The sequence below is a fragment of the Notolepis coatsorum genome (assembly GCF_963971535.1).
Source record: "Notolepis coatsorum genome assembly, chromosome: 19".
Classification (NCBI taxonomy): domain Eukaryota; kingdom Metazoa; phylum Chordata; class Actinopteri; order Aulopiformes; family Paralepididae; genus Notolepis; species Notolepis coatsorum.
In genome coordinates this window covers 78684587-78704488 of record NC_140183.1, presented here as the reverse complement: position 1 = coordinate 78704488, position 19902 = coordinate 78684587, and the positions used below count along the sequence as shown (strand labels likewise).

The 19902-nt window shown below is 45.4% G+C and overlaps 1 protein-coding gene across 2 annotated transcripts in view; it reads right to left on the bottom strand.

Annotated features, from left to right (window-relative positions):
• The window catches only part of aplp1 (amyloid beta (A4) precursor-like protein 1), a 159732-nt gene that overhangs the window by 57573 nt on the left and 82257 nt on the right, over nucleotides 1-19902 (bottom strand). For both annotated transcript variants that reach the window (XM_084336351.1, XM_084336352.1), the window contains exons 2-4: nucleotides 9489-9668; nucleotides 7865-7994; nucleotides 1961-2073 (exon numbers count right to left, since the gene is read on the bottom strand). In XM_084336351.1, coding sequence (XP_084192477.1) covers nucleotides 1961-2073; nucleotides 7865-7994; nucleotides 9489-9668 — 423 coding nt within the window. The remainder of the gene's footprint in view (nucleotides 1-1960; nucleotides 2074-7864; nucleotides 7995-9488; nucleotides 9669-19902) is intronic.

The following is a 19902-nucleotide window of genomic DNA, read 5'->3' as shown; positions in this document are numbered from 1 at the left end:
TCCCCCCCTCTCTACACCTCTTCATCATCTCCTTCCCCCCCTCTACACCTCTTCATCATCTCCTCCCCCCCTGTCTTTAATGAGACACTTGTGGTCTCTCCATTTGGCGCACAATAGCAGGAATGTCAACTTCAATGTTTGTGCATGCAATCTGTATCAGATGAAATAATGTTTCATCCGACAGCCTGTTTCTCTCCTTTGACTTGATGTGCTTCATGTTTGAGAAATTGCTCTCACGTATGTATGTGCTCCCAAACATACTGGCCATAGAGAGGGCAAAGTCCCTGAGGAGTGGGAAGCGGGGCTCAGGTAGCAGTTTCCAAAACGAAATTCCCCTCTCATTTCTCTTTGCTTGAAAAAAAGGATCTGACTGTAGCTCGCACAGTTCAAGCTGCAACGGTGGGGGCTGCTCTGACACCGTAGCGGTGAGGGGGCCGGCAAACAGCGCTATCCGTGACTGCATGCCGTTGAAATCTTCAAACCGATCATTGAATTGCATTTGCAGTGTTTCAATGTCGCTCCTGTACTTTCCGACGGCTCAGCCATCGGATTTCTGTGTGTAGCTGCAAGTCGCCATAATCAGTGTCCATCTCTTCCAAAAAGGAGACAAACTTTCTATGGTTTAGTGACCTGTTGCCTCCACGAATTAGATTGGTAACCTTGGTAACCAAATCCATAACATGGCTGTATTCAAGCTTCTTGGCACAGAGAGCCTCCTATATCAGATAAAAAAAAAAGAAAAACGATTTAACGACTCTCGCATTTAATTTGACTACACTCGACTCGCATTGGTCATTATAGTGATGCACAATAGATGGAAATTATGTTAGCGAACTTACCTGATGTATAATGCAGTGCAGTATTGGACACTCAACGCCACTCTGCCTTAGAAGCCCGGCGAATCCATCGGTAACAACAGCCGACAGTTTATCAAAACCCCCATATTGCTGCACGGCACTTTCAACAGCGTTGAATATGTGCACACTAGGGCTGACCCCTATTAGTCAAATAGTCGACTAATCGATCGAAAGGAGCCATAGTTGACTGCCAACTCTTCTTAGTCGAATACAATAAAAAAAATAAAAAAAATAAAAAAAATATATACTTTTTTTTTTATATATATTGGCCTGGGGCCGCATGGAACGTCGGTGAGGGCCGCATGCGGCCCGCGGGCCGCCAGTTGCCCCTCCCTGATCTAGATGATGGCATAGACTGATGCAGGTAGAGGCTGGCATGGCGGGGGGAGGTTCTATACAGCGCAATGCAGGCGGGATGTAAGGAAAAAACACAAACAAGAATACTATCGTTTTACTGTATTTCATTTTTCATATGGAAATGCTCACTGTACAAGTCGTTGTGTCATGTTACTAATCATGTAGGCTGCATGAGTTGTTAACTTCTGTAAAATCTATTAGTGAAGCTTGGATTTCTACCAGAAATCTACACTTACATTATACCCATTTACAAATCATCAATGTCTGTTTTTTTTCTTTTTCTTTTTTTTGCACATCACTTATCGTAGGCTTTGTGCACTGCTGTGTGAGTGGCTACTGGTTATGTGTTAAAATGTATCAAAGAAGCTTGAATTGTGATAGACGAAATAAAATAATAATCCACTTTCTAGCTTCAAATGCTTCCCGTTATTCAATTTGATTTCAAACCTTTATTTAAACTCGAAAGGCAACTGAGGATTCCCTTCATTTACAGTCACGCCAGGTGTTGTATACAGAAATAAGCTAAAGAAAACGTATAAAAATCACACAGCGCAACACAACAAGACGAGGCAATAAGCACCCTGCTAATCTGCTTTCTAGCTTCAAATGGACTTAAGATGCTTCCAGTTATGAATCGGTATCTATAAACTTCAATGTGGGAACTGCATATGGTGGGAACGCGGTGGAAGGAAGCCTGACCGTAGCATGACATAAGAGCAAAATGGCCACTGTGTGACCGAAAGTACCTCTTTGGCAACGTTGTGCCAGTAGACGTAGCTCTCGCACGCATCCATCTGCTCCTGGTGGAGGAAGCGGCATCGGTCAGGAACCAGCAGAGCCTCACTCACATACTCCCCCACTGTAGCATGGGAGAAACAGGTAGGGAGGAGAGGGAGGAGAGGGAAGAGGGGAAGGAGAGGGAGGAGAGGGAGGAGAGGGTAGAGAGGGAGAAGAGGGAGGAGAGGGAGGGGAGGGAGGGGAGGGAGGAGTGGGAGGAGAGGGCAGAGAGGGAGGGGAGGGTAGAGAGGGAGGGGAGGGTAGAGAGGGAGGAGAGGGAGGAGAGGGTAGAGAGGGAGGAGAGGGTAGAGAGGGAGGAGAGGGTAGAGAGGGAGGAGTGGGAGGAGAGGGTAGAGAGGGAGGAGAGGGTAGAGAGGGAGGAGTGGGAGGAGAGGGCAGAGAGGGAGGAGAGGGTAGAGAGGGAGGAGAGGGCAGAGAGGGAGGAGAGGGCAGAGAGGGAGGAGAGGGCAGAGAGGGAGGAGAGGGCAGAGAGGGAGGAGAGGGTAGAGAGGGAGGAGAGGGCAGAGAGGGAGGAGAGGGCAGAGAGGGAGGAGAGGGCAGAGAGGGAGGAGAGGGTAGAGAGGGAGGAGAGGGCAGAGAGGGAGGAGAGGGCAGAGAGGGAGGAGAGGGTAGAGAGGGAGGAGAGGGTAGAGAGGGAGGGGAGGGTAGAGAGGGCAGAGAGGGAGGGGAGGGCAGAGAGGGAGGAGTGGGTAGAGAGGGAGGAGAGGGTAGAGAGGGAGGAGTGGGAGGAGAGGGTAGAGAGGGAGGGGAGGGTAGAGAGGGAGGGGAGGGCAGAGAGGGAGGAGAGGGTAGAGAGGGAGGAGTGGGAGGAGAGGGTAGAGAGGGAGGGGAGGGTAGAGAGGGAGGGGAGGGCAGAGAGGGAGGAGAGGGTAGAGAGGGAGGAGTGGGAGGAGAGGGCAGAGAGGGAGGAGAGGGTAGAGAGGGAGGGGAGGGTAGAGAGGGAGGGGAGGGTAGAGAGGGAGGAGTGGGAGGAGAGGGCAGAGAGGGAGGAGAGGGTAGAGAGGGAGGGGAGGGTAGAGAGGGAGGGGAGGGTAGAGAGGGAGGGGAGGGCAGAGAGGGAGGAGAGGGCAGAGAGGGAGGGGAGGGAGGAGTGGGAGGAGAGGGCAGAGAGGGAGGAGAGGGCAGAGAGGGAGGGGAGGGAGGAGTGGGAGGAGAGGGTAGAGAGGGAGGGGAGGGAGGAGTGGGAGGAGAGGGAGGAGTGGGAGGGGAGGGTAGAGAGGGAGGAGAGGGCAGAGTGGGAGGAGAGGGCAGAGAGGGAGGAGAGGGAGGGTAGAGAGCAGCCAGAGATGTAAGCAGAAGCCGAGGAGAACGAAAACTGGGAGTCTTCATTGGCATATTTGAAAAATTGAACACACGTCCATTAATAAGGAATGAGAGTGGGAGAGAGAAAGAGAGAGAGTGCATGTACGTGTGTGTGAGAGAGATAGAGAGAGAGAGAGAGAAAGATAGCTCTTCCGGTTTTATCCACCGTCCACTTCTGGATTTATCTAAAACCGTATAAAACCGAAGTCTATTTAGTAGATTTTTTCCTTTAAAGCCAAAGTTCAATTATCAATGATAATCAATCAATCAATCAAAGTTGCTGTGATTGTAAAGTATACAGCATGGGTGGACGATGAATCTAACTGACATATCTCAAACCCTGCCCGCTTTTCTCCATCCTCCAATCACAAAATGTCTGTCGCGCAAACCTTGTCCAAGGTAAATGGTATATGGACCTCATTCATATAGCGCTTTTATCCAAAGCACTTTACAACTTACAGTATGCCTCACATTCACCCATTCACTCACACATTCACAGACATTTTGTCATTTAGTTGACGCTTTTATCCAAAGCGACTTACAGGTTAGACAGGGGTGTCAAACTCATTTTCACAGAGGGCCACATCAGCATTATGGTTGCCCTCAAAGGGCCAAAGACCGTATAAATGTTAATGTAATGTAAAATAAATGTAGCTACTCATTTACATATTGTTAAACATGTTGTTTCTGTATTTATTACTTATTCAAGTTATACATATTGCATATGCATTTGCATATATGTAAAAATATATGTTAGCTTATGTTATTTTAACAAATTATTTTAGTTTATCAGAACCCCATATTACTCCATCAATCAATGATCAAACCATTCAAGTAAATAACAAAGAAGAATATCATCAAATACAAGCTATGACATTAAGTTTGTTCAAAACCTTTTTGTCACAGTCAAGAGGGGCAGAACTAACAACTGTGAGCTGCAAAGAACACGTGGGACAGATGTAGCAGATGTTACAAAAACAAATGGCTGCACACAACCTTGCAGAGGCCATACATCCAACTAATGGAAGATAGTTTAATTAACTTTAATTAACAGATTGCAGAATGGGTACAGTACAGTTCAATACACACAATTGTTAAGGGGATGCAGACCAGAGAAAGACTTTCGACTTGTTTACATCAGGGTCCCCCATTTTCAATTCGTAATGAAATTGCTATTATGTGTCTGCATGAACACACAACTGTAACTGTACTCAAAAATAACAAAATAAGGGTTGTCTCAGTTCACAACTATATTGGTCAAGTTTTGGGTGGGACTTGTTTGCGTCCCTACAGCTTCTTATTCAATTGAGCGAGATGCTCGGTTATGTCACACAGCCAGCTTGCATCTGACAGTTCAGACAATATTTCTTCAACCCTTTGTTACCTATTCCGCCTGGATCTTTTTTGTATTTTGGGCTGTAAAATTGTCAAAGAATGTCTGAGGAGTAAGTGCTTTTGGCTTTTTTCCTTTGTTACTTGATCAATACCTCAGATGTTCAACACACATGTATGTGTAAGAATTAAGGCTGTCAAATATATCGCGTTAATATCACGTTAACTCCCGATTCTATTAATGCCACTAATTTTTTTAACTCAAGATTAACTAAAAAAAATAAAATGTTTTTTTTTTTTTTTACTAGACTTCACTCAGGTGTATTATTGATGCTCTCATTGATAATATGTTTGTTTCTGAAGTGTGTGTGTGTGTGTGTGTGTGTGTGTGTGTGTGTGTGTGTGTGTGTGTGTGTGTGTGTGTGTGTGAGTGAGATATAGAGAGAGGGGGGTGAGAGAGATGAGGAAGGGGCAAAAGAGAAAGAGAGCTGGGAGAGTGTGTGTGTGAGGGAGAGAGGGGGGTGTGTGATTAATCAGCCCTTGTGTGTGTGAATGTAACAAGTTCCTAACGTTTTCTTTCCCCTATTATTTCATGCACACTTTATTCATTGTTTTAAATTATTATTTTCTTTTAAGTTATTTTGTGCATCACTCTGTTTTGAATTTGATGCAAATTTGCAATGCATGAGGGTCATCCTTTTGTGTTAAATGGCTGCATAAAGCAAGCATTTGTTGACTCGCATGTTGATAAGAGTATTAAAACTTGGAACTTGAAAAAGATCTGTTTAAGGTAAAAAAAAATAAAAAAATAAAAATGCGATTAATTTGCGATTAATCGCGAGTTAACTATGGACAATCATGCGATTAATCGAGTTAAATATTTTAATCGTTTGACAGCACTAGTAAGAATGTGTAATAACTAAGGCTGTCAAAGCTTTATTAACGCATTAACCCACAATTATTTTAACGCCGCTATTTTTTAACCCAAGATTAATGTTAAAAAAAAAAGAAAAAAAAGAAAAAACGTTTTTTTTTATTTTTACCAGAGCTCTTGGGGGGCCACATCAAATGACGTGGCGGGCCGCATTTGGCCCGCGGGCCATGAGTTTGACACCTATGGGTTAGAGGTTAAAGCTGCAACAAGTTAGAGGTTAAAGCTGCTGTAAGTGGTATTTTCTTTGTTAAAATAATAGCTCTACATTCCGACAGCCATCACTTGATTGATTGATTGAATTGATTGATTGAAAACTTTATTAACAGATTGCAGAATGGGTACAATACAGTACAGCTCAATACACACAATTGTTAAGGGGATGCAGACCAGAGAAAGACTTTCGTCTTGTTTACATCAGGGTCCCCCATTTTCAATTCATCACTGATATAGAGTGTTTGGTCAGTAATATGGGTCTCCCAGTCCCTTCGCTCTGCAGTAAACATACACATTTTTTTTACTCTTCTGATTGGATGAAGTGGGAACGGGATACCAGGAAATGTATTTTCTGTTTACTGCAGAGCGGAAGGACTGGGAGACCCATATTACTGACCAAACACTATATCAGTGATGGCTGTCGGAATATAGAGCTATTATTTTAACAAAGAAAACACCACTTACAGTAGCTTTAACCTCTAACTTGTTGCTGCTGACTTGTTGTACAGAACCTGTAAGTCGCTTTGGATAAAAGCGTCAACTAAATGACAATATGTCGGTGAATGTGTGAGTGAATGGGTGAATGTGAGGCATACTGTAAATTGTAAAGCGCTTTGGATAAAAGCACTATATGAATGAGGTCCATTTACCATTTACCTTGGACAAGGTTTGTGTGACAGACATGTGATTGGAGGATGGAGAAAAGCGAAATACCACTTAGAGCACCTTTAAAGCCCAACCTCCAGGTTAAACCCTACTGATCAATTATGGGTAGTTTACATCATTGGTATATAATTTCATTATTTATTTTTTTCCATTTGACACCGGAAATGCCACTCTGAAAGAGTTAAAAAGGTCCACGCACGAATAACATGCGCGCGCGAATCAAAAAAGCTTATCAAACGCCGACGTCACTACAGGTGCATATTAATGAGCCGAATCTAAAAGCTAGCACGGCCGTGACGTCACTTCAGGAAATGCCTTGCCCGTCCGGGTCATAGTACTAGTTCAATGGTGGCCCACTCGGTGCATCACAGTTAGCCTATATAGCTCCGCCGTCCCTGCCTATGGTCCCTGCTGCCTACAGTCGGGACCACTACACTGACGTTAGCCTATGGTTCTCTCCTCTTTGTGTGCCCCCGTCCTCGCGGGTGTCCTGCGGAGGAGCTTGTGGACGCGACAACAGCGGCGGCCGTTGTTAGCTCATAGCTATCGTGTACCACTAGCCTTTACGGGCTCGAACACCCTACAGGCTGCCACCATTGTCGCCGTTGTCGCGTCCATGGGCCCTCCTCTGTACAGAGAGGAGAGAACCATTTTGGGTCGGCCGTTCATGCCGGCCAGCGAGCCGGATGTCGGGATATTTTGTTAGCACAATAGCTATCAAGCTAAGCTATGTTAGCTACTAACGTTATAAACACAATATGTGGACAACGACACAATGATTTACATTATTACAAATATGGTAACGTGGTTGTGGCTTTAGAGATGGGTGGCTATAATCACGGAGCAATAGTGTTAGGTGAAACAGATACATTTTCATTCGGCTAGTAGTAGCAAGCATAATCAGTGCCTGCCACTAGCTGTGTGTGACTCTCAGCGCCCCCTGGTGAGCCCCCTGGTGCCCTGCACCTGTTGTGACGATCATTTCGATTACACACGCACGTTATGAACCATTGATTAAAATATGCACGTGCGTGGTGATTGTGTTGGGCAGACAAAATGTTTGATAAAAACGCTAAAACTGGGTCAATTTCAATACTTTTTTCCCCCATTCTTCATGAAAGTCACTGTTGGCCTAGTCCACATTGTTTATTGAACAAAAATACAACGTGAAGGTTGACCTTTAAGTGTCTTGCTCAAGGACACTTCGACACGCAGCCGGGAGGAGCGGGAATTGAAAGGCGAACCTTCAGATTACCAGATGACCGCTCTACCTACCTGAGCCACTGTCGCCCCCAAGGGAAGCGACCGTTGTGATTGGAGGATCGGGAAAAGGGGACAGGGTTTGAGATAGGTCAATTAGGAGGAAAAAGAGGTATCGCTGGTGGACGGAGGCTTGTGCTCTTACCCAGACAGCGGTAGGGCAGGACGATGAAGGGGCGTGTCTGGCAGTGGCCCCACCCCTTCTTACACCAGGCAGGGATGGTGACAGGGCTGGACGACTCCTCCACATGGGAGATCTGCAGGCCTGGGTACATCTGGACATAAATACACACACAGACACACACACACACGCACACATGTAACAATGGAATGGAGACAGACAGATGGACACATTGGAGAGAGAGGAGGTGGGATGAAGGCGGTGGTGTCAGGGATGGGAGGAGGAGGAAGAGGAGGAGGAGAGTCCAGTCAGTGGGGAGGAGGCTAACGAGGGACTGAGCCGCACAACGCTCTCTCTCTCTCTCTCTCTCTCTCTCTCTCTCTCTCTCTCTCTCTCTCTCTCTCTCTCTCTCTCTCTCTCTCTAATTATACACAGGGCTTGGTCTCTGTCTAAAGCCACAGTGACCCTGTCTGCAGAGCGAACTCCACCACGAGCCGTGATCCCATTGAACGCCGAACGTCTTTCAATATTCCCCAATTTCACATTTGAATACTTTCAATTAAAATCCGGGGCAATAGTACGAAGCACAAACCTATAATGGGGTTTAATGGCCCGCGAGAAACAGTTGGCAGGGGGTCTGAAAGCATCGCGCAGATGCTTTCATCACAAATGTCAGGCAGAAGAAAAAACAGGGAGGGCTTTCATGGCAAAGCAATCATAGATGCATAATGTGCCGGCTAATCGCATTACAGTCGAGTCAAGAACATAACTGCTGCTTGCTCTCCCGCCTGTGCCCGATTCTGCCACCAGGTGGCGTATGGTTGCCTTTTACAGTGTCCTACTGGGTTTGTGTGTGCGCGTGTGTGTGTTTTTCAGGGGAAAGTGGGTCCCTTTTTGATCTAATGTGTATATTGATTACTTTACAGATCACAGTAGGCTTTCAGGAGTACACATGTCAGGTAACAGGAGGGAGAGAGACAGATGGCGGCCGGCACACATGTTGAGGAAATATTGAAATATATTTCCTATACACCACCATCGCTCCACTATATATAGTCCAATATATAGATTAGATAGGAGAGATATAAGACAAACCATGTTAGAGGAAAAAGCACAACATTTAATTATCTGCTGTGTACTACGGCTATATCTGATATACAATTCATTGTCAATTAGGCTGCATTCCCCCTTGGACCAGTTCCAAATACAAGTGAGTACTCAGCCGTTGACCCCAGTAAGGTCTACATTTTTGGGAGGAATGTTCCCTTAGAATTCTAGAGCTCCACAGCTTTCAATGACCAGTAGCTGTGACAGAATGTCCAGTACTCAGGTTGTACACGTCAAAGGTTAAAGGTTGTGAAGTTTCACAGCACAAGTGAGTTAGTTTAATTCTATCAGAATAGTTTTTTTGTGTTTCAATCAGAATAATATCTTGGAATTCCAGAACTCGTCTTAAAATCATCATCGGTGTTTAGGTTGTAGTACTTCAAAGGGCTAAAGGTGATTCTAATTCTGATAATGCTGATTATAGTGGTATTGATCTGCACTAGGCCGGTGTTCATTTACAGTCCCCCCCCCTGGGTTTATGTTATCCCCCCCCTGCAGGGAGGGGAGGGGCGGGCGGCGCTGTGACGTTTGGGATCCCTACCTCCTGGCAGTAGGACAGGATCTGGCTGGGCTCTGTGAAGCAGCCCTGCCGGCCCTGAGGATCCGGCTCCCACTGCCCGGCCTCCGGGTTCATGTGAAGCAGCTGACGGCCGCAGAACATGGCGATCTGTGGCTCGGCCACCAGGGGGCCAGGACCGTTCACCTCAGCCATGGTCAGGGCCTAGAGAGAGAGAGAGAGAGAGAGAGAGAGAGAGAGAGAGAGAGAGAGAGAGAGAGAGAGAGAGAGAGAGAGAGAGAGAGAGAGAGAGAGAGAGAGAGAGAGAGAGAGAAGAGAGAGAGAGAGAGAGAGAGAGAGAGAGAGAGAGAGAAGATTTAGTTATTGTTGTCCTGAGAGAGGTGAAGAGGAGTCGATACCAACACAGTGGTGGATATTATTGAGTTTGAGACTGAACCATGGAGGAGAGGCCATAGATCATTCCCAAATGCACTCCACTACTATCCACATTAGGAGGAGCGTAGGGAGGGGTGTTTGTGTGTGTGTGTGTGTGTGTGTGTGTGTGAAGAGGCCAGAGAGACAGAGAGACAGAGCGAGTGCGCTAAAGATCGACAGGGAGAAAGGACGAGGAGGACGAGTGTGGAGAAAGGATGAGGACTTTCAGGCTAATGCGTGCCGTGGGCCGATCGAGCTCACACTGCACACTGTGAGAGAATATTGGCAAACCTAAAGTCCAAGGGAGATCCATACCGGCTCCGTCGTTGCAGGAACCCTGGGACTGAGTGACAGTGGGAGCCAATAAAAAGTCTGACTTATCGACTGACTGCCAACGCCCCGTTTGTTAACACTGCTAAGAGCCGAGTGGAGGACAGGAAAGGGTGGATGAAGAGGGAGATGTATGGCAACATACGACAGTATGTAGAAGACTGCACTCCATACATGCTCCCCCCCCCCCCCCCTTCCAGGATGTTGTTGGTATTGATCGTGAGATCCGTTCCCTCTGCCTGAGCCCAGGGGAGCCAACATGGAGGAACAAACAGCAGCAGGGATAGGAGTCAGGTGTTAATACAAGCTCATTGACCGTTGGACCACTTCACTACATTAACACACGGTGCAGGGGGAGAGCCCAGGAAGGGGGGAGGGGAGGAGGGGGAGAGGTGAGACAGGACAAAGCTCCATACACAAAGCTCAAACAAGCACATAATCTACCCCTAACACGGGCAGACTAAACTTAGCATTTTCTGGCAAGAAACCAGGAGTTGTGAGTGACGTCAAGTGAGCTCCTCTAGCCTTGTTCCCCCTCCTGGCAAGGATCGTGGAGGAGAGATACGCATGCATAGTATCTCTGACACACGGATGACTCATCTCTCGTGCCCGAGTAAAATCTATATCTAAAAAAAGAAAAAATCTTAAAAAAAAGGGGGGGGGGGCGCGTGTAGCCCTTCACCGTGCCTCAACCCCTGGCAAGGGGCCGGAGCAATGAAAGGTGACGTCTGCTCCTCAGGCCATCCTTTTAACAGTGAGATTCATAACACAGTGAGACGGAGTTCATGGTTGCTCTCCGACCCCCGAAAACCCTTCAAAATGGCAACCCGCAGCCCCCGAGCCCTATGGAACGCCGCATCTGCTTTCATCTCCGCTGACGGACAGATAGACAGACGCGCTGACTGACAGACGAGACGAGCAGCATTGAGCCAATTAGAAGGAAGATGCCCAGAGGGAAGGAGGAGAGGGGGGGGGGGGGGGCGACGCCTGATCAAAGGGAAGCCCTGCCTCAGCCGACCGCAGCTAAAGTGTTTGAAGTTCTAATTAAAATGTGTACAGAAAAATAAATATATAAGATGGCCCTGAGTAAATATACAATAAATATAATAGGCCCGGAGGAGTCCGTGCATTAGAATTGGGCTTAAGATAAGGGGGGAAATAAAGGATAGTGAGCGCATGGGATTAGAAATAAAGCAGTGGCCTTGACAAATAGGTTTGCACCTCCAGAATGATGTGACGTTCACAGGGCAGCAAATTAGACCCAGGCAACTACCGCCCTGTTTCTATTCTTACCTCCATCTCGAAAGTCATGGAACATTTTTTCTACGAACAGGTCGGAAAGTACCTAGCGGAAAAAAATCTAATCTACGAATTCCAATCTGGCTTCAGAACATCCCACTCCACTGACACATGCCTTCTCTATTTGAACGACCACATCAAACAAGAGGTGGACGTGGGCAAATACTGCGGCATGGTCATGCTGGACCTACAAAAGGCCTTCGACACTGTCAATCACCCCATTCTGATTGACAAGCTAAAAGCAATTGGTTTTGATAGTCTATCAGTGAGATGGATGCAATCCTACCTGGAGGGGAGAGAACAGATGGTGGAGGTAAACGGTACCCTATCCCCCCCCTCCCAGTGAGCTGTGGTGTTCCACAAGGAAGCATACTAGGACCGCTACTGTTCCTAATTTATGCAAATGACATGTCATCAGCTTGTGACTGCAACTTGTTCTTGTTCGCAGACGACTCAGCCCTGCTGGTCTCTGACAAGAACAAGTTACAGGTTGAAAAAACCCTCAGCTCAGAACTCGGCAGAATCTGCACCTGGCTCGCTGATAACAAACTATCATTACACATGGGTAAAACAGAGTCCATTCTCTTCGGATCAAATAACAAACACAGCAAGACCGACGGCTTCTCAGTTACAGTGGGTGACAATATTGTCACAAGGAAAGATGAAATTACATACCTAGGTTCCATCCTAGAGGCAAATCTTTCCAAAATGGCATCCAATGTAATAAAAAAAGTCAACCAACAAACTAGATTCTTGTACCGGATCTCCTCTCTGGTAAACAAGAATACCCTGAAGACTCTGGTAGGAGCACTCATTCAAGGGTACTATGACTATGCTTGCACCTCATGGTACCAAAGCACCTCAAAGGCGCTAAAAACAAGATTACAAACATCACAAAACAAACTGGTCAGACTACTACTTGACCTTACTCCTAGAACCCACCTCACCCCTGCCCACTTTGACTACCTAGGATGGCTTAGAGTAGAGAACAGAATACAGCAACTTACAATGGGCCTGGTCTACAAGATACACTATACGACTAAGGTACATGTCAAAATACTTCCCAAAGGTCAGTGAATACGACGACCACAACACCAGAGGGAGCTCCACAAATCATGTTAAACCCAGATTCGGCTCAAACAAGAGAGACCCTCTTCTTGGGACCAAGTAAGGTTTCGTCAATATTCCAATGTACAGTTTTGCTTGTACAGTTGCACAGTTTCCCCCAACCTGCCTTTTTGTATCACAAACAGTACTGTATTTGTAAATATGGTATGTCATAAATGTATAGATGTAGCAGTACTGTCTATCTGTATGTCATGTATGTCATATACATGTTATGATGAATTGAAAATGGGGGACCCTGGTGTAAACAAGACGAAAGTCTTTCTCTGGTCTGCATCCCCTTAACAATTGTGTGTATTGAGGTGTACTGTATTGTACCCATTCTGCAATCTGTTAATAAGATGTTCAATCAATCAACAGGTTTGCTTAGAGTTCATTCTGGACATTCTGGAGCAAAGGGAGATCTGGGATAGTTCCACAGATGTAATTTAAGCCTCTACTTGTCTTTAAATGTCATCCAATATAGGCATATCATAAGTTAAGTGCGAGATCACGGATGTATTGTGTTGTCTAGAACTAGGCTTAGCCTAATTCATGTCTATGCATCCAACCCATTAAGAGTGATACTGCCATATTAGCCGGTGTGAAGGTGTTGACTTTGTAATGACAAAACTTCACATAAATCAAAGTTTAATTTATTACAAAGTTCACCATTTGACAACATGTCAAAGTTCACCATTTGACAACATGTCTGCAATATTATGCCAAAATGACCTTTTAGTACAATACCAGTGTTTATTGGGTTCCAAGACATTCTTACCTTGATACAGAAAATAAGTCACACATCATCTTTGAATTCTCTTTTTTTAATTCATTATTATTTAAATGTTTATATATATATATTTTGTTTTAATTATAAATCTAGTCTCACAGCCAGCAACTAACTTTTGATTCTCCCACAAAGTTTTATGAGAAAATTTATTGGTTGATAATTGCTGTTGACCATGCTGAATTGGATCCTTCTGTTAGTTATTGATGTGTGTGTGTGTGTGTGTGTGTATGCGTGTGTGTGTGTGTGTGCGTGCGTGCGTGTGTGTGCGTGCGTGCGTGTGCGTGCGTGTGTGTGAGTGTGTGTGTGTGCGTGCGTGCGTGTGTGTGTGCGTGCGTGCGTGCGTGCGTGTGTGTGAGTGTGTGTGTGTGTGCGTGCGTGCGTGTGTGCGTGCGTGCGTGCGTGCGTGCGTGCGTGTGTGTGTGTGTGTGTGTGTGAGTGTGTGTGTGTGTGTGTGTGTGTGTGTGTGTGTGTGTGTGTGTGTGTGTGTGCAGTTGGTGGATAGAATCTTGGGAAAGCTTATGCTGTAAAACACAGTCAACCCAATGGGGCTGCTGCCGAGCTAATGGCTATAAGTAGATATATCTGTTTGACTCGGGGGAAGGTCAACTCCACAAAAAAATACTTCCGGATATTTGAGAAGATAACCTGGCAGCTCTCTCTACTCCTGCACTTGTGCAGAAAATCAATGGCGTGCGCCTGCAACTATATCGCCACGTCCCCCCCCCCCCCCCCCCCCCCCCGCCCCCAACAATCAATAGGAGCCCATCAGGAGCCTCGGGCCCTGACCTCCGGCGTGGCAGGACCTGCACACCCAATCTCCACTCTGATCTGGGACCAGATTGGATCAACCTCCCGCGATAACCACTAATAAGAAACCCAGTTTTCACATGTGCCCTGGATCTGTTGATCAGATCTTCTATCTATTTATCTGCTCCTCCTCCTCCTCCTCCTCCTCCTCCTGCTCCTCCTCATGCTCCGCTCCCCTCCAAGTGAGCCTGTCCTGGAGGCAGCATTACTCCATGCCCGTCTTTGACCCAGTTTGGGAATAATTGCTCCTCCTTCATGCTGCCACCAGCACCACCACCACAGACAAACCACGACAACCGTCATCACACAGGGAGAGTGTCATCACTGCGGTCCCGCTCTCTCTCTCTGCTTGGGCGAACGCCACGCCGCGTCTCCGTAGGCGGTTAATGCTGGGATCATCATAGATCATCTTACATACAAGACAGCTTCGCCCATGAAAGTCAGAGAAATGTCAAATTTAGAAACCGTCCCCCCATTGTGTGTTGTTTCTTCGCCACTGGCTAGACGCAAAAATGCTGAGAGAAAAACGTCCCTTTTTATATTTAGTCCCTAAATTCGGTCAGTTAATCTAATTTGGAGGTGGTTGGGAGACGTCCAACATTCCCCTACATGTGTCTCACTGTCTCCGTCTCTCTGCTCCACGTGCCGGCTGCCCAGCGCCCCCCCTTGGCCTTTACTCTTCCACCCGTCATGCCGCATTGGGCTGCTGTCGCGGGCCAGGCCGACACCTCCCGACCGGAGCAGAGAGTTACCGGGCTCTTGCGGCGTTGCCAAGGCAGCTGGGTGGAACGAGGCCGCCTGCTTCTGAACGGCAGTGCAGGATTCGCCCCAGGAGATTCATGGGCCTCTTCCCTGCCTGTCGGCTGGACTGACCCCCATCTCCTTCCCTGCCTGTCTGCTTGACTGACCCCCATCTCCTTCCCTGCCTGTCTGCTTGACTGACCCCCATCTCCTTCCCTGCCTGTCGGCTGGACTGACCCCCATCTCCTTCCCTGCCTGTCGGCTGGACTGACCCCCATCTCCTTCCCTGCCTGTCGGCTGGACTGACCCCCATCTCCTTCCCTGCCTGTCGGCTGGACTGACCCCCATCTCCTTCCCTGCTTGTCGGCTGGACTGACCCCCATCTCCTTCCCTGCCTGTCGGCTGGACTGACCCCCATCTCCTTCCCTGCCTGTCGGCTGGACTGACCCCCATCTCCTTCACCACTGTGTCAGGGCGTCCCCCCTTCCCAGTCAACCGTGTGGGACGTCAAAAGATGTCTATATGGTACATATTGTTTTCAAGTTTCAAGTTTGTTTATTATATGTCACAACAAAATACAGAATACTTTATATGAAATGCTTATTTCTGAAAGAGCCCCTGAGTGTGCTACATAGAGTAAAAAGAAAGTAAGTAAAAAAAAGTTATTAAGAAGTAAGTGAAAGCAAGTAAAGTCAATATACATTTATACAATATACAATACAGAGTAAAATGAGTAACAGTGAGGTACAATGCAGAAATGAGATGAGGTACAAAGCTTAGGGTAGGGTGCAAATGAGGTATGGATGTAGTGCAAAATCTCTTTAATAATAGATAAATATAGTGTCTAAAGTGAGTAAAGTGAGCGGTAAGGCGAGTGTTTGTTTAAAGTGAGTGTGTACATGTGGATGTGTGTGCAGTGTAGCCATCTAGGCTCAAATCGGGCTACATTTGGTTTAAAGGGGAAAGTTTAGCAGATGTCTAGATGATACCTAGTCGTTGTTTCTAAATATACTAAATATGTAATAATGCTTGGGCTAGAAGTGGACTATATCTAGCCTTGACATAGCCGGATATCGAGAAATTACAATTTAAATGATTTTAGCACAATAATGGACTTCAGTTGTGCATCTTACACATTTTACAGTCATTTGTGTGATATTATAAATATGCAATAATGAATTAAGCTGCTTGGGCTAAAAGTGGTCTATATTTAGCCAGACATATTCTGGACTATATGAGGGCTACTACATACCCTCCACGTTGAAATCGGGTCTAGTGCTTACTGGGAGCCATCCATCGTCACTTTCAGCCCCTGTTTTACTGTCTCCGTCTCCCCCCCTCCCCCTGTCAGTTTTTCTCTCCCTTTGCTTGTGTTTCCACCTGTATGTCCCGCAGATCTACGTGAAGTATGTCTCTCATATGTGTCTCATCGGTCATCACCCCCAGCTGTTGCCTGTTTGCCAGTTTAATTTCTCCCCTGTGTATTAAAGTTCCATTCCCTTTGTCAGTCATTGTCTGGTTGTGTTGTTCACGACACCAGCGTTAGTGTCTTTTCTGTTTAGTTTTGTCCGTTCGTCTTCCCCTGTGTTGTCTTCATGTATCCTGTACTCTGCCTGCCTGCGATAAATACCCAGTGTTGGCTTTTACTTCGTCATCTGCCTCCTGCCTTTGTCCTGCACTTGGTTCCTCTGCACCAAACCCTTACAACATGAACATTTTAGATTAGATTAAAATGTATTGTCATTATACAACACAAGTACAGTAAAAAAGAAGTTTGGCAAATGTAACAGTAAAGTGCGATAGTAATATACAATGTACAGGTGATTAAACTGGGTATACAATATATAAATTACTAATAGTGCTAATCAGATGTATGTACAGAGCTGTAGTGTTATTATGTACAGTGATATGGGTATAGAGACACTATGGTAGTAAGTCATACTGGCCAGCAGTGTAACTAGTACAAGTAGGTAAGGGATATGTACAGATATAGATATAGTATCTACAGATATGTTATATGCAGATATGTACAGACAGATGTGGGTAAATATATATACAGTAAGAATAAATATATCTATGTGGTATACTGTATACAGCATTATTGTACATACTATCATAAAGAGTTATATGTAGGTATATTCAAACATATATGGATATATATATGCAGTAAATATAAATATATGTACAGTATATATACGGTATATACAGCACTATTGTACATGCTACCATACAGTTATATGGGTAGACTATAGTTTGAGGTAGGTAGTTAAGATTATATGATTACGATTATAGTGTAAGGCAGTTGTAGAAGGCAGCAGGCAGGTATATATTCAGTATAGGCAATTCAATGAGTTCAATGTTCATACAGTATGGGTAACAAAGCCTCATTTAGTGCTAATAGAGTGACATCTTGTCAGTGAAAGTTGTTCTACTACTTAGTCATTTGTAAAATGCAGTACTATTGTAGGAAAGTGCTGTTTTAATTTTTCATTTGTTCTTTTCATTTAATTATTTGGAGCCTATTTCTTGGGGAGAATGAGTTTCATTCAACTATACATACATACTGTACACACATGTACTTTTGAAACAGCTACTACTAGTACATTATAATGCAATGCACATATACTATCTACTTAAAATTATACATTACATTAAATTGTTTGCATTACATTAAGTTACTCATTGACTGTTATTATTACGTATTATGTATTAATCGCATACACTAATAACTTGAACAAAACACCACTACACACAGCAGTCAATACACCATCTTATTAAATCAATATTAAACAAATCCCCATCCCACTCAGTATATTTAGTTCTTGTTCAGTTAAAACGAGATAACGTCTCCTTATCGATAACAATCATGTTTTAAGGGCAGCAGGCCAGAGCTACACACGACTCATTGGTCAAGGTCTGTCTTTTTTTTTGCTGTGGTATCGGCCGACATGTCACAGGACAGTCTAGGGAAAGACACTAATCTTGTTTAAATGATAAATCAATCAGCCGGGGCCAAGTGCAGCGTCTACCAAACGAAGGCAGTAAAGTGGAAAAGAACCTCTGGGTAAGGGTTGTGGATAAGGGCTATTTCACCTGATGATGAGGACAGGGACAGTGGCTTAAAGGAACACGGCAACATTTTGGGAAATTAGCTTACCGTCTGGGCATTCAGTAGAAAGCTATCTGGCTGCATGGTAGCCTAGCTTAGCACAATGAATGGAAGCGGACATGACCGGTTAGCCTACGGGAAAGGTGTTAGTTGGACAATGCCTAGGCTAACCGGTCATGTCCGCTTCCATTCATTGTGCTAAGCTAACATGCGGCCAGATAGCTTTCTACTGAACGCACAGAGAGGAAACGGGTATCTATCTTATGGTCTCTCTCTGGAGACGACGATAAGCTCATTCCCCCAAATGTTGGCGTGTTCTTTTAAGTATGCTTGGAGGTATACCGAATATCAAGGTATATCCAGGGTGTAACTGAGGGGTACAATTCCCTGACTGTATTAATCAAGTATTAGTATCATTAAACTACTACCGTCTTATGTACATTACTGGCCAATACCGTACACAGGTATATCAGATGAGAACTTCTCCACAATAACACAGTTTCCACACAAATACTCGTTTAGAATATTTATTACATCAAAAGGGTATTATTACATTACTTTAATTGCGCTTATAAGGCAAATAGAATGTGCATAGGCAAATCAATAATGAATATTAGTAATTATCTATGGTACTCAGGAGAGATACTGGAGATACTGAAAGGGGGGTACTACCGGTTGTAAGCCAGCAGGGGGAGGCAATGCTCTATACAAAGTCAAGGGTCCACGGAGGCGATATCACCCCTGTGTCAGCGGGGAAAGCAGCAGCTGTAATCCTAGGGTGCGCGCCGCAGATGAAGCCGTGGAGTCTCTGCTCCGACAGAGACGGGCTCGAGTGATGTCCTTACGGGCAGGTGTAGATCCCACAGCAGCGGGGTAGACGGTTCTCTGCTCCGGCAGCTTGGTCAAAGCAATGAAGAATAATAATCCTTGCCGGAAAGTGGCTCTGCAATCACCGGGGTAAATCCTCCGGTTGGTCCGTGGTTCACAGTTGAACTTGACGTTACTATCCTTATTAGCACGCGGCAATAAGTGCTCTATGTAGACGCACAATTACTCACTTCACGTGGTCTTTGACTCGTAATGAAGGCTTTTACTAGTAAGTAGCGAACGATACGTTAAACAAACGTAGTAGAATAACACGACTCTATTTGAGGCAATACGAGCCCTACTCTACCCCACGTTGCATAATGGGGAGACGTTGCTTGGATAACTGGAACTGCACGAGACTGAACGGGACAAAGGACTAAGAGGAATTCTACATTTCTTGCGCCCTATCTATATGCCCGGTGGACAAATAGTACCACTCGTATTTCGGTAGCCGTATTCCTACGCGGAACCGGGGCTAGTTGGGACATGTTCGTCGGCAGCTTTCAAGTCGGCTCTAGGGGGTAAGTCACTGGCGCCTAGGGGATCGCTTCCAATAGGAGAACGAATATTATGGTCTGTCCTGTACCAGGTAAAGGGATATTCCGTGTATATGTACAAAGAATATACAAGGGATATCAAACGATATACAAATACTATACATGGGATCTCAGGCAATAAATATATATATTCGGTTTAATCTGACCCTTTGTAACACAGGGGTTTAAATTATGGGGGAGGGGCAGGGGGTCTGGACCCCCACCCTTCCAGAGCGTTGTCCCCCTCAATATATCATTGTAAATAAGACTGTGATCTTAAATAATATAATAATATGCATTGAAAGCATAATTAATTATGAAAAGTTAGTTAATTATGTCATGTCCCAGTCTCTACAGTGGGGGTTTCCGTTATCCGTTAATTACAGTTTATTTCTACGAGGAAAATCTGTTGAATTTAAATCTCTTCTGTCATAATGT